The sequence below is a fragment of the Hippocampus comes genome, unplaced genomic scaffold (genome assembly GCF_001891065.2).
Source record: "Hippocampus comes isolate QL1 unplaced genomic scaffold, H_comes_QL1_v1.1 scaffold159, whole genome shotgun sequence".
NCBI classification, from domain to species: domain Eukaryota; kingdom Metazoa; phylum Chordata; class Actinopteri; order Syngnathiformes; family Syngnathidae; genus Hippocampus; species Hippocampus comes.
The window spans coordinates 881893-896811 of NW_017805742.1; the positions used below are offsets into that span (position 1 = coordinate 881893).

The following is a 14919-nucleotide window of genomic DNA, read 5'->3' on the forward strand; positions in this document are numbered from 1 at the left end:
GGATATGGGAAAGTCTGGCATGTGATATTCTTGTTTGGGAAGATGCAAAAATTGCAACAAATATCTTGATTGTCTGTGTTGTCCTGACCTTAGATTTAAAAAGGGGGAGAAGTTGTACCCACTGCTTCAAGTAATATAATTAATGACATCTAAACTGCCTGCGCTTAAAATTTAGTCCAGCAGATGGCAGCAACCATGGAAGACGGATACCACAGAAGTCTTAGGAGTCCAAACCATGAGTAAATTATGTGACTGTTTTTATTTACAGGATGAGGTCTGTTTTACATTTTCTTTGGCATTTTTGGTGATAAGTGCCAATGTTGGCAGGGAGGAACGTGTGACGGTTAACCCCAAACGATGAATTGGATGTTATGACATGGGTGTCTCTTATTACGCACACAAATTGATTCTAATTATGCCAAGGCTAACAATACGCTCCGTTAACGCACAGCAATACGCTTCCGCACTGATGCTTCAGGATTATAGTTCAAGGAGGAATCGACTCATATGGAAAGCACCACTTTTTTTTTCTCCATTTTATTTTCAATGTTTAATATCATAGAACATCATTTAAGAATGGAGACCCATTTCAGTCAATGTTTGCCTCAGATGGGAATAGAAGATTTGTATGATAATATAAAGTCTGCATTGATGGGTAAAGAATAGACAAAATGTACAAGGAGGAAGGAGGCACCTTGAGCCCCAACTGGACGTGAACATTCCAAGAAGTAGAAGCAAGAAAGAAGTGATCCAGTGAAGGTGATGTAAGTTCTTCCGTCTTTCTTTTAAAAAGAATTTCATTAAAACAAGTGAGCCCACACCGATTAAAAGCAACAAAAGAGAGAGGGGTGGTTATGATTCACTTCCATGTGGACTGACAGAACTGTCACAAGACTTGAAGCCTTCCAAAAAAAAAAAAAAATCAGTCTTCACCTTTGCTTTCTGGATGCGTGCGCGCTTAACCGTGTGGGGGGAGAAGGAGGGGGTGAAAAGGGAAAAAGGCAACCCCTTTATTGTACACGCGTGTTGGCCCGGATGCCCACGCTATCGGTGATATGGCAGACGTCAACACAAACACTTGGTTCGAGGGAAGGAGGGGCGCGGAGACGCCGCCGCCAACTCGTGAGTCTACAAGATGAACTTCCCTAGGAAGAAGCCGATGAAGATGGCCGCAATGACCACCAGGAGGGAGGGCAGCGAAGCTGCTGAGGGGGCGCTCACGTGATCTGAGCGCGCCATCTTCCTCATGCGAGCGCCGTCGTCCTGGCGGAGACAAGCAAAGTGGCTTGGACTGGAAGGCAATGACCAGATTTATTTTTGCGCAAAAATGTGACTTCAATTTCAAATCGCTTAACTGACAAATGACGAGATTACACTGGAACACAAGCCATTCACAGCTTGTTACAAATATTTGTGTTTTTGGTGGATAGTAAAATCCCTTTTTTTTTTTAAAGAACAGCTGCATATTTTTGGCATCTTTCTATCATGTCCTAAGATACCCTAAAATCAGCCAAGCCCTGGTTGGCACCACACCAGCGAGAACGCACTTTAATCGTCACTGCGAGGGGACGGTGGGGGTGTCTCACCTTTAAATGCCGGTTCTCCTCGGCCATTTTGCTCATCTCAGACTGCAACCGCTTGCACTTCTCCAGCAACTTCTTCATCTCGTTGTCATCCAATGATGAGGCAGAAGCGCTGGCCAAGACGGCGGGGGTTGGTGCTGCTGCTGCGGCGGCGGCGGTGGCGGCAGCTGAGGGCAGGTCGGCCTTGGCGGAGTTCATCACCGGAGCAGATTTGCTCGAGTCCGAGTCATTCTGAAAACAGGGAAGGAAACAATGAGTAGGGTCAAGTTTGGGGCGGCGTTTACAGTCAGCAGGTACAAACAGCCATATTCAAGCAATTCAAATGCCTTGGAAGAGTTCATTCCTTTAAAATAAATAAATACATTCAGAGGGTGAATTATATATTTTGGGAGTTTTTGTTAATCAAATAGAAATATTGCACCGTGCCTCGTGAACTACGAGCACACAGACTCCCTTTAGTGTTCCGCCAAAGAATCACCGCTTATGTACAGTTCAGTTGTATTTCACTTTTTAATACAATGTTTCCACATGTACACCTTGAAAAGCACCAGCACCGAATAATTGGAGATGCCTATTACACGTTCCCCACCAGAAGCCGTCCTCTTATCTTGAAAATCATGGGGAAAGGAATAGCCTCTTTCTCACCATCTTATCATTTTCAGAAGGCAACTCGAAGATGCATCTTAACTTGGAATCCATGAGGTCATCGGGTTTTGCGTCTTTCCACTGGCAGCGGCGGGAGAGAAAGAAAGCAGAGTGGGCAACGTTATCCATCGTCACATTTCCTGCCTATCCTGCGATGTGAACGCACACTTCTGAAAAAATCTAAAAGATTTTGGCACATTTACACAAACATGTCACATGGAATGCATTCACAGAAACACGACAAACAAGCTGATCTCATACAACATCATCAGAAGAGTCCGGTGTGGTAACACATAACTGGGATATTGCTTCCCTCTGGTGGCAGAGAGGGCACACTTGAACCGTCACACGTCATGCATGTTCCTCACCATAGAGTCCATGTCAGAGACGTTGGGTGGAGCGTAGATTGTCTGCACCATGAATTTGTGTTTGCTCTTCTCATTGGGGTCGTAGTCAAAGGGCTGTAGCATAACTGAGGAAGGGACGGCAAAGCAGGGTCAACACAGTTAGGGTGAACCCGTCCGTCTATTGGGCCGGAGATCATATTAAAACTCATTCAGTACCAGCCAATTCTAGACCAAGTCTGAAAAGACGTTTAAAAACGTCTTTGGGAGTGAATTAGTTAATAGTGGATATCTTATGGAAAAGTGTTTTTTTTGTTGTTGTTTCCCCCCCCCTAATGGGCTCGTGTTTGTTTTCTGTGGATAAAGCGCAGATACCCGAGCTGACCTACGCCAAACAAACCGTAGCACTCGGCAGAAAACGCGCAAGCTTCACTCACCAGAGATGTTGACGGCGGCTCCCGCTTCGATGACGCCGCTGTTGGGCCGTACGCAATACCGGCGCGGCGCCGTCGTCTTGACTTTGAAGCACACTCTTCTATCGGAGGGGTTCTTCAGCTTGAGGTTGGTAGTGACAACATCTGTGAACGGACCTGGCGGAGGACATGATGACAAACCGTGGAGTTACAACCACAGAGCGTTTTGACTGATTTGTATAGTTTCAACTAAGGCTAGCGGTTCAAAAAAAAAAAAAAAAAAGTCTACCACAGAATTTCGTCAAAGCAATAATAATTTGTCAAACATATTGTTATACGACATATATTGAATGTTTTATGAAATGACTACAAAGTGGAGCAAAAAAAATATCCAGCACCTCGTGGACTTAAATCCGAGCCCGCACATACTAGGACAAGGTCAAGGTCACCGTGTATTTGATAGAAAAAGAGATATGTTCGAAGATATGTTAGTGACAGCCATCGTTTCAATACTAAATCACAGAGTGGAAATTCTGTATTTCTAAATATGCTCCTTATACTTCAAGGGGAGAGGGGGAAAAAAAAAAAGGTTGGCAAAGAGTTCAAAAAGAACTTCAAGAGATCGTTTGAACAGTAGTAGCGCAACTCGATTAAGCCGATGTGATTACAAGGAATAATTGAATCGAGGCTTTGCTGGATGGAGCTCGTGTGAACGTCCTGCCATCAGACAAGACGGAAATTAAAGCGTCCGACTGACTTCAATGGACTAAGCGGGATTAAAGGCGCCCCTCGATTGGGACCACCTACATGACTCGAGACGGTTCGAGAGTCCTTTCGCGGTGACACACGTTCCGATAATAAGAGTTGACGTTGATGGATTTACAAATCGACCGACTAAGTCGCCGCACGTTAGTCAGCCAAGTTATTGGACATAATAATCAGCCACGGTACCAGGCAATGTAAATCTGCTTTGCCGCAGGACATTTGAATCGGCGACGCTAACAGGCATGAGAATCAGCATGCGACCGCCCGTCACAAATCAGCTGTGCTGTCAGATATGAGAAATTACGCTTATGGTGAGTTCACACAGGACGGGAATCGGAACTATCGCTGTGACGTAATTACATTTAAGTCAAGGCAAATACGTGGCGGGTGACACCGGCGTTTGTGGGTCTCTGAACCTTTTCATAACTCCCGCAAACAATAGCGAGCGGAGACGTTTGAGTGTCTGTTGAATATATTTATGTTATTTGCTTACAGCCATGGCGGCTCGGCGGGCCAGTGGTTCGCACGTCCGCCTCACAGTGCAGAAGTATAGGGTTCAATTCCGGCTCCAACTGCCTTCCTGTGTGGAGTTTGTATGTACTCCCAGTGCATGGGTGGGTTTTCTCCGGGTGCTCCAGTTTCCTCCCACATTGCAAAATCATGCATGGCAGGCTGATTGAACACACCTGTGATTGGCTGGCCACCGGTTCAGGATGTCCCCCGCCTACTGCCCAAAGACAGCTGGGATAGGCTCTAGTACCCCCCCACTACCCTTGTGAGGACCAACCGGATCAGAAAACGGATGGATGGATGGATGGATGCTCACAGCCATCAGTTGTACATGACTGTGAACCAAAGCCAAAGTTTCATCATAACCATCGCTCACACCGATGATACCAACACACTGCTTTTCTGCCAGAGGAGCATGTGGTGCAAATCGAAATTTCTCCAAATGAGTGAGTGGGTACTTGTGGTCTGATAAAAAGATCCAGGGGTACATGATTTTCAGATTCCAAGACTCCTGGATTACATTAACAAATCAGCTCAAAAAAACAACTTGTGATGCTCGAGTGCCGTACTTTGTATCGGCCAGTATCATAACGCGTGCCGGATTTGAGAGTAGATTACATTTAAAGTTGGAAAGCAAAAGCGAGCATCATGAGACGGCCTTTTCTCCGCGGCGAGCTTGCGCTGATTGAGCTGTTTTTCACCATGTCATGCCTCATTAAGGCTAAATACAGCTGACAGAGTTAGGACCCTAATGGGAGGCAAGCTCGGTCACAAGATGACCCAGACCAAATACTGATCCTCGCGTGGATACGTAACCGCATCCGACCACAGACTTTCACGAATGAGCCTTTTATTTCCGCACTTGGACCACAAGGAAAGCCAATTGGAACAGCCAGTAGCAAAACTGTTTCCACCATGCAAAAGCATAGCGGACGCTAATGTCCGATAGCCTAGCTGATGCTAATGTCTTGTAGCATCGTCGATACTACTGACGGTAAGCATACTGGATTCTAAAGTCCCATAGCATCCACATTTGTTCTTCCTTTTTTTGTGTGTCATTTGATGCGCTTGAGTTTGTCGATTCATATTTTTTGACAGAGAGGAACACGACGCGCGTGTTGGCTTTTCTCACTCGGGGGGGGAAAAAAAAAACGTGAATTCGGTGTTTGTGCATGTCAGGTTGTAAGGTATTAAAGGCTGTGCATTAAGCTTGGCGAATGTTGACAAAAGGCTACATTCACACTGGCTGCTCAGAAAGATAAGACGACAGGCATGACCCGCTTGCAGAACACAAGCATGGCAGTGTTGTGGCACATGCATGCGCGCGCGAGCACAGGTGCGTCACCAGGACATTCCTGCAAACCGGTACGACCTCGTCAATCACGCTGTCTGTTGAGGACAACGGGAGCTCTGAAATAAACCCAGAAATTTGTGGCCATTGGCAATGATATGAATCACCCGACCCTAATCAAGCAGACACGATAGATAACTCCTAGTTTCAAAAACTAAAATATCTAACCTGATTAGTACAAAAAAAAAAAAAAAATCATCAATACGTTTTTTTAGAATAATTAAAGCATGTCGAGACGTTACATCGTTGTTCCATTTAAAAAAATTTCAAGCGCATGATGCTTTTTGATGTCTTGTGCTTGCCTGTTAGCCCAAACGCACGCATTGAGAGCCCGTTCAACGTTCCCTTGGACGTTTCCTGTAAAACAGACCATGTCCCAGAGGAGACTGGACAGCAAGCAATTGGGTTGCTGCAGCCATGTGGAGACTGTGGAGTACAAAACTGGGACAAAGCAGAGGTCACCCAAAAAAAAAAAAAAGAAAAAGCCAATGAAGCCCTTTACACACTGCTCTCGCTCAGTGTAAAAGTCGCGCGGCAACATGACGACAACGATAACGGCGACCCAGTTGCCAGCGTGTCCTTATTTGGAAGTGCTGATGTAGCAGTCCACCGAGAAGTAAAAACAGAGATTTTGCCATTAGGTAGGCTGTAGCTCGACAAGAAGCATCTTTCATCGCAGCATGAGAGAGCCCTGACTGTTCTCGTTTTGGGAAGGAGGAGGAGAAGATGAGCAGCAATTGAAAAAGTCGTGGCTTGGCGGGAACTTGGATAGTTGAATTGTGCTGTGATAATCGATGGGGTTCTAAATTAAACCTTTTTGGGAGGCGGCGGCCCCACTAGAACTGATCCTGGTTCTGTATTCCCCATCATACAATACGATATGTTTCAAATTTAAGATTTTTAATATTGTATTATTTAGACTTATTGAGAAAGAAAATAGTACTTCTGTGTGGGTGACTTTTTTCATTTTTTTTCTGTTCAATATAAAATCTAATTTAATATTTAACATTTGATAGTTCCTGGGTTTTATATCGCGTTCAAGCCTTTCCTTATGGAACAAATAAAAAATGTGCGTAGCACCGTCATGTCAAGTCAAATGTATTTATATAGAAAAGCCTGAAAGGGTTTTACATGCCCACAGCTGAAAAATATTGATGACTGCAAATATAGAATTTTTTTTTTTTTTTTTTTTACAGAAACATATCATTGATTGTATTGTATTGTATTTATTTATTTATGAAATTTGTACTGGCCTGGTCAGGCCAGCGCCGGTGAACTTCGGGTAGCCCGACACGGTCGCATAGCGGAAGCGGGCCACCGTAGTAGAACCCTGATTGACGGTCCTACTGCGGAGTATTACACCGGGCAACACTGCAGCAAAGTGGAAAAGAGTTAACGGCAAGAAGTGCCCACTGGAAAAGGACTAGTATAGAAAGTCCATTCCAAAAAAAAAAAAATACACAGTGAGCACAACTCAAGGCAGCATGGAAATGACTCCAACATAAATACGCACATGGAACACCCACACAGCCTCTCGTCTTTTACCTAACCCCGAGCTGACACCTTGGCTCATCTTGTTGCATGCCAGCCAAGTTTGGGTCCCCCGGGCCTGGTTGTGGTCTAAAAATAGCAGGGAGAAAAAAAAAACAACAGGGCTGCCCTCTTCTATCTAACTAGAAGAATCTCAGATGGCTGAGGACATGTGATAAGAAAGTTCGTTATTCGTTGGTCTGTTGAAAAGTATGAGCATTATTCAAGAGTGAAAAAAATAGTCTGTGTTTTGCTTCATTAATTCAATCAGATGGGTTCGATCACATAATCTGACGTTTGGATGAATTACGTCAATTGGGCTTATTTATTAAATCTGACCGGAGAACATTGACGCCGTATGGCAGACTGCTAATCATTAAGTACTAATTGTAGGCTCAATTCAAGGACACGAAATATTTTTGGGAGGATCAACCTGAGTCACATTTAAGTCTGTGTCCAAAACAAAGTGACCAATAGCTTGCAGCCATTCTGACATTTGACTCTTAAATCATGTTTTGGACTCAAACATGCTACATTTTGACTTCAGTGGGAAACACGGTGTTGGATTTACAGTTGTCGAAACCAGTGCAACTTTTATCGCGATCAAGGTAGGAACAATTTTCGGAGGATTTGCAATTAAGGTGTTACAGAAAGAACACAAAATCACAGTGTCACCTCGAGCTTGCTTGAGTTATTTTGAAATCCAAACTGTCATTTGAGTTCTTTTTTTTTTTGCCAGGACTTGAGAGGAAAAATTTGAGACAAGAACTTCATGGTCGCAGTAAGCTTCACAGCAAGCAGTATTTTGGCAGAACATGAGCAATTCTTCCAAAAAAAAAAAAAGACTTCAAAGCTGTTTATTGCCCCGCCCAATTGAAGTTTACTGTTGAACTAAACGTAAAAACAAAGAATTACATGTGTATTTAAAATGACTACATTTTTTTTTCCATAGGAAAGTCCACTACCTTAATGCTAACCCTTGATGCAAACCGCCATCAACGGGCTAATAAAACTAGCCTCAATTTTGTGGAAATGATTCACCTTTAAACAACTTGTATTTGAACAGAAGCAGGAGCATAACATGCTGTCGGAGCAGACAACAGTTTGCATCTATTCTTTATCCTCTGCAACAATCAAGTAATATTGCAGCTTATTGGGCAGTTGTGCAGATCTTTGTGCATCTCATGTATATCCGCATTACACTGTGCCCCGGTGGCGACGCACACGTCAACGCACAATTCATGTATGAAACAATGATTTAAAGCCAATTTAAATCTTTATATCCTATTTAATTGTGGTGTTAGGTATGTTCTCAAACATAGCACCCACGATAACTTGAAATGTCAATAATGTTTTTTATAACACACGCTGTTACCACAGAACCAACAAAGACAACAATCACCACTGTTTAGGCTTTGCTCACATTTATATATATAGTATTTTTTTTATAAATCAATGATAAACATATATTTCACTTTTGTCCGAAGTCACAGCCAAAAAGATTCTTATTCTTATTATTTTACTTTTTTTTTTTTTTAAAGCAAGTTTGTCTTAAAACATTCACGCCGTCAATACATTAACTTGCTAGTTATTGGGGATACACAGAGTTTTATTACTAAGAATAAGGTAATAGTATTAGGTCATTTAATCTACTGCCCACACCACTCTTCTCATAAATAATGTTCAATGTGCGCTATTTAAGTTGTGACACCTAAGTGACACCCGACTTTCTATCGACGATATCAACTCAACTTTACACAAAAACGTTCCCCTCCAAATGGCTACTTTTTCCGACACAAAAATCGGCACTTCTCCAAAACCCGTCAAAATTCTTCGTGCGCTGTACTAAGGTTGAAAAAGGCCATTGTAACCAGACTGTGCATTTTGACAGACTGTTATTTTAGGGTCATCTCGTCACATTGCCGAAAATATTGATATTCAATCCAATGGAGAACAATTATTTACAATACGAGTGTTTTCAGTCATGAGCATGGTCGCAGAACAAATTAACCTTGTAAGACACCACTTAACACAATTTGGCTCGAATCGATGTGGTTTTTTTCACCTAATAGTTTGTCATGTTGTTAAGAAACATTTGCAAATAAAAGGGGGTTTACAAATGTGAAGAACTAAACATAGCTTTCATATTTTGGTGGGGACATTTTCCTGAACCCATGCGCAGGCTCTATACCAAATTCAGCCCATCCTGTAGACTTGGGCCCCCTGTCTCCTTATCTTAAGTCAACAGTCTCAAACTTGGGTCTTAAACTGGACAGTGATTTTAAACTTGACCGGCAAATTGGTGCCGTTGTTCAATCCAGCTTCTTTCATCTGAAGCAGCTGGCCCAAGTAAAACCTCTACTTTCTCATGAGCACTTTGAGACAGTAATTCATGCCTTCGTCACATCCCGGCTGGATTACTGTAATGCACTTCACTTTGGAGTCAGACAATCCTCCATTAAGCATCTCCAGCTGGTCCAGAATGCTGCTGCTCGCCTCTTGACTGGTACTCGTAAGAGGGAGCACATAACTCCTACTCTGGCATCCCTTCACTGGCTCCAGATACATTTTAGAGTTCTTTTTAAGATCCTATTATTTGTTTTCAAATCGTTACCTCTCTGAGCTCATCCGCCCCTACACACCTGCCCGGCACCCCAGGTCTGCGGACCAGACATTGTTAGAAGTACCAAGAACTAAGCGGAGGCTCAGAGGGGATCGAGCCTTTTCCGTTGCTGGTCCCTCTCTTTGGAATGAGCTCCCACTGAACATTCGGCAAGTCCCCTCGATGCCAATCTTTAAAACTCGTCTCAAAACTCATTTGTATTCTATGGCATTTGACACGGCATGACTCAGACTTGATCTTAGTCTTACTGTTTGGTGCTTTCTACTGTCTTTATAGTGCTCGATAAATACAGTTGAGTTGAGTAAACGACAGATTATATTAATTGTATAGGTTGACAACGTTCCCTGCAAGCTCATTACTAGTACACATTCATCAGCATAACAAGCAACAGTTGTAACCAACAAATGTTACAAGTGGGGGTTGGGAGACGGGGTTTGTTTGGAGGGAAGTTGAAAAAGGGGTCGTTTTAGACAAGCTAACACTTGGGCTGGCCTGCCTAGCCAACGATTAAATGACACATCACTGAAAGCTAGCCAGGTGCAGCTACACAGCACTGCCTGGCACCCGAATGTTTTTCCACACTATCCTAAAGCTGGGTGGTTTTACACAATTTCACAAAAGTGAGTTGCATAATGATAATTCGCCAAGTTAGATTTTTTTCTACAACTGTCAGTCTCTGAAATTGCTTGCTGTGACAAAGTGTACAATTCCCATTGCACACATTCAGTCATTCCCTAACCATTCAAACTTGAATGAGAGCGCTTGTGGCCATGCTAACATTGCTAACACGTTCACTTCCAGCGACGTCAGCCTGCCCCGGCATCACACCGCCACCTTTGGCCGCCAGCGTGGCCTCGAGGCCCGGCTCGCCCGCGTCACCGGAGCGCGAGGAGGAAGTGGCGGCCCGTCCAGTCCGCGGCTAACTTAAAATGGCGCTGAACGTTCGCTAGCACGCAGCCTACGACGAGCCGCTGGAGTGAGTGTAAAAAATTACATTTGGAGCCCCAACAACACGTCGTCACGAACCACCGGGACGTTTGTCACGCAACAGGCACATTGCGGCGCACCTTACCTTTAAATTTGAGGTCGGAAGGAGGCTCGAGAACGAGTACCTGGTCCAACTTTGACATTTTAGCTAAAGAGGAGGGGGCGCGTGAGTGGGAACGGGTCACTACGACTATTGCAAAGCTCTGCTACTCTCTCTCTCTCTCTCTCTCTCCCCCACTCTCTCTCTCTCTCTCTCTGTCTCTCTCCCTCTCTCTGTCAGTCCACTGAGCACAACGCCGACGTGCGCGAGCTTGTGGCTACTAATACTAGAGCGCGCGCGCACGACAACCGCTACTGGTGCGTACGTACGTGCGTGCTTACGTACCTATGCGGCCCCAGCAGATGTGGTTAAGGGCGCAGTAATTGTGTTAAACCCGAGGAGGAATAAAATGAGAATGAGTTCAAATTGTCAACACAACCAGAGCCCTCTTTAATTCAGCTTACATGACTTTTGACTGACTATAACCCTAACAAATTTGCTTCAATTTGACCTAATTATTGTCTACATTTTAGACTATAATTACACTTGCGTGAGCTGCTTTATTTTAGACTAGACGTAAAATAAAGTGGATCATAAAAGTCTCCCTTAAAACTAAAAACTATGGAGTGGACACCCCCCCCCCGCCCCCATTCTCACGGTTTGGCACCCACTGTTTTCTCATAAAATTTACTTTTTTCTCATAAAATAACTTTAGTTTCATAAATTGACAATTATATTCTCAAACAATTAGGTATTTCTCTTAAAATTATTACCTTTTATCTTAGATTATTTTTTTTTGTCTTTCAAAAACAATCATGCCTATTACGTGATGATAATCATAGACGAGGAAATGAAAGTAAAACACCTTCCAGGTCACTCACAGTAACATATCTGTCGTGCATCTTCTAAATTTTATAGTTTTTGAAAAATGTTTCACTTGCCAAGACTTTTTACATAAAAAAGACGACAACAATTTTGCATAGGCCTCATCTGTGCAGGTTTTCAAGATAGCTGAACAAAAATGTCCTCCCTTGGCCCTAACTTCATGGTAATGGGTTAAGTCAATTGAACATAATCCTGTTTGCAAAGGACCAAACTGTGATAAAATAAAATGCAAGAGTATAACATTGTATAATTACCATTTTATTACAGTACACTGATTAGATGCTGAAACAAGTTAGAGGAATACAAGAAATCTCTACGTCCTTTGAGAAATCAGATGATTCATGCAGAAAAGGCACTTTTGGGAACATCAACAAATTTGACATCCAGTATGTTTCACATGATCGCTTCATGGCATATTAACAATGAGTCCAGCATGGATGAGATAAAGTGTTGATGCGGAGGAAAACTTGCTTAAAAAACACGCTGTAACCCTTGTGCTGCAATTTCTACGATGTTTGTAACACATGGGTTACCCCATATGTTACAATTTCTACAATTTTTGTAGATTTTTGCGTATTGTCATCTTTAAATCAAAGACACAGCATAAAAAGTGTGTGATATGAAATATTCCAATTCATGTTTTATTTATATAGATTTACATTTATGTTTTGGTCATAGCACAATACCGCTTTTATTGTCCATAGAGGGCAAAAATACAAAGAAAAAAATATGAACTATATGTGTATGTATAGCACTGATGCCACTGAACATGTCGAGTGGTTGAAAGTGAAATAAATATTCAGGAATAATATATTTAGATAAATATTTAGATCGACTGCAGCACATGGGTTAAAGAGTGGAGTCATGTAAAAAAATCTTGACCATAATGTGTTCAATGTGCACTCATCGAAAAGCAGAATTCTGATTAATATTGCGTTTGTGGAATATGTTTTCAGCATAGAAATCCATCTCAAGGGTGGCCATTTTGCCACTTGCTGTCGACTGAAAATGACATCACAGTGCCTCAGGCTTGGGCACTGTGATGTCATTTTCAGTCGACAGCAAGTATCGCAGTACAAGGCAAAATGGCCAGCCCTTGGTGGATTTTAATGCTTAATTCATATTCCACAAACACAATATTAATAAGAATACCTATTCTGGATTTGTGATGACACAATAAAACACATGGCACTAGTTACTTCACTTCCCCTTCAAAAATATATTTTGTGTTTGTTAGTCCATTGTATGTAAACACTTTCTTACATGCTTAAGAGTTTTTTAAAAAAAGTAAAAAGAAACCCTTTTTGGGTAAAAATAAAAAATAATACATGGAAAACACATGTTGTATTCCCTGTAGTGAAACCACAGAACATAAAATAGCAGAACCTCCAAAGTGGGACCACACTTCAGCTCAGAGAACATTCAAAGGATGAGCTTAGCTAATGAGCGCTTGCTTTTACTTCTTTTTCATTTTATTAAACAGCTATTAACTTCCTTTTACACTTGTATGACAGATAAGACGCGAAAAGCTGATTACTGCTTGTGCAGGTGAGGCGAGTTTCTTCACACAAAAACGAAACGCCAATATAATACTGAGCAACGATGACATCGAATTAAGTTCCATTTTCTGTTCTATGGTTATCATGGGCATGATATAAAGAAACACAGCCGACAGCAAACAGCACCCTGAAAATTGTGATTTTAATTGTCGTAAAATTACACCCTCGTTGTTGTGAGGTTAATTTTTTTTCCTTGAGAAAGTCAACAAGAATTCTCCTAACAAGGCAACTTTTTTTTTAGAATATGACAAATTATTCAGAGTAAAATTGTTACTTTTTTTCTTGTAAAATTCAGATATAATTCTTGCCAATTTCTAACTTTATTCACACAAAATTTTCTTCTTACATGTAAAGTAAAAAAAAAAAATCATAACATTCTGAATTAATTCTCATAGAATTCAATATTTTTGTGCCATAAAAATAAAATATAAAAATACATTAGATTTAGGAAAGATTAGGAAATTATCGGATTAACATGACGTCTTTTTTTCTTGTAGTTTCAGATTATATTCACACGAAATTATGACATTTCCACATAAAATTAGGGCTTTCTTCATACCAAATTGACACTTTTTGGTCATAAAATTACAACTTTTTTCATCATAAAATTACTTCATGACCAAATGATTTGCAACTTTTTCTTCACAAAACTAGCATGTGTGAAAATTATAACCATAGAACCAAAAGGGAACCTAATGCGTTGGGAGAAAAAAAAAAGGAATCCGCAACTGGCAACTTCAAAATACCTTCCTGTTCCCTCTTTGCGAAAAGGTGAATGTTTTTACTCTTGATATGATGTTTCCACAATGGAGGTTCCGCTGTAGTTCATTCAGCATGTAAACAATTGCAATAAAGGGGAGAGTACTGTAAGCATTACAGTTGCCTCTTACACAAGTGCATACGTGTGTGTCTGCTACACAACTGCAGGTGCATTAAAATTGTATGTTTGATGTGCCACTGAAGAGCCCGTAGTGCATTGAAGGTAATGGCAGCAGACGGGCGAGCAATGCTCTGCAATGCAGCACCAGAGGGCGACATCTGGTTTGCTTTTTTTTTTTGGGGGGGGGGTCTTTTCTGTGATCATTTGAGGTTACGCCACATGTTTGAATATTAAGGCCACACTGAAAAGGAGAAAGAATTGCAAAAATGACCACAAGTTGTAATTCTGTACAATCTTTTGATGCTTGTTAAACTTTAACCTGACAAGACAACCTGCAACTTGGCAAACAGCCAACTGGCAAACAGTCTCAGGTGGATAAGCACTATTTAAAAAAATAAAAATAAAAACACCCGAATGAATGCAATAATCGTTGCAATAATATGACTTTTAACATTCTAGTAATATTGCAAGGTTTTTTTGTTGTTGATTTTTTTTCCCAACATGATGCTTTTTGGTAATTACTTTTCACCTTTTCCTCGGATATTCCAGCTGTTGTCCGGTAAACTGCAATTATTTTTCTCCCATATTAAGACTTTTTCTTGTAAAAATCATAAATTTGACTATTATATTTTCGTACTACAACTTTTAAAATTGTAATGTTTACAACTTTAGTTGTCTTACCAATTAATTCTAGTAAGGTTACAACATACATCTTGTAAAATTGTATTTTTGCTCCGCTATATACAGGATTTTCTTGCATTGCAGTATTAGAATGTAATGTAATGTTTTTTTCACGTAAAAATC

General features: G+C 41.5%; 1 protein-coding gene across 2 annotated transcripts; it reads right to left on the minus strand.

Moving 5' to 3' along the window:
• Positions 1-521: 521 nt before the first annotated feature.
• Positions 522-11061, minus strand: vapal (VAMP (vesicle-associated membrane protein)-associated protein A, like). 2 transcript variants are annotated; one of them, XM_019883795.1, is made up of 6 exons: positions 10837-11061; positions 3010-3162; positions 2597-2700; positions 2229-2309; positions 1587-1814; positions 522-1263 (listed from the first exon to the last, which is right to left on the minus strand). In XM_019883795.1, the coding sequence occupies exons 1-6, from the start codon at positions 10892-10894 to the stop codon at positions 1129-1131; spliced, it is 759 nt and encodes a 252-aa protein (XP_019739354.1). In that variant the 5' UTR covers positions 10895-11061; the 3' UTR covers positions 522-1128. The 2 variants fall into 2 exon arrangements, with proteins under 2 accessions (XP_019739354.1, XP_019739355.1); XM_019883796.1 differs by lacking the exon at positions 10837-11061 and adding an exon at positions 5914-6770.
• Between the last annotated feature and the right edge of the window lie 3858 nt (positions 11062-14919).

Excerpts from the sequence above, each read along its gene's own strand:
- vapal (XM_019883795.1), bottom strand. The coding sequence starts at position 10,894 with ATGTCAAAGTTGGACCAGGTACTCGTTCTCGAGCCTCCTTCCGACCTC. Across the intron at positions 2,701-3,009 it reads AGCCGCCGTCAACATCTCTG|TTATGCTACAGCCCTTTGAC; the intron begins GTGAGTGAAGCT and ends TCCCTTCCTCAG. Across the intron at positions 2,310-2,596 it reads TCTCTGACATGGACTCTATG|TGGAAAGACGCAAAACCCGA; the intron begins GTGAGGAACATG and ends CGCCGCTGCCAG.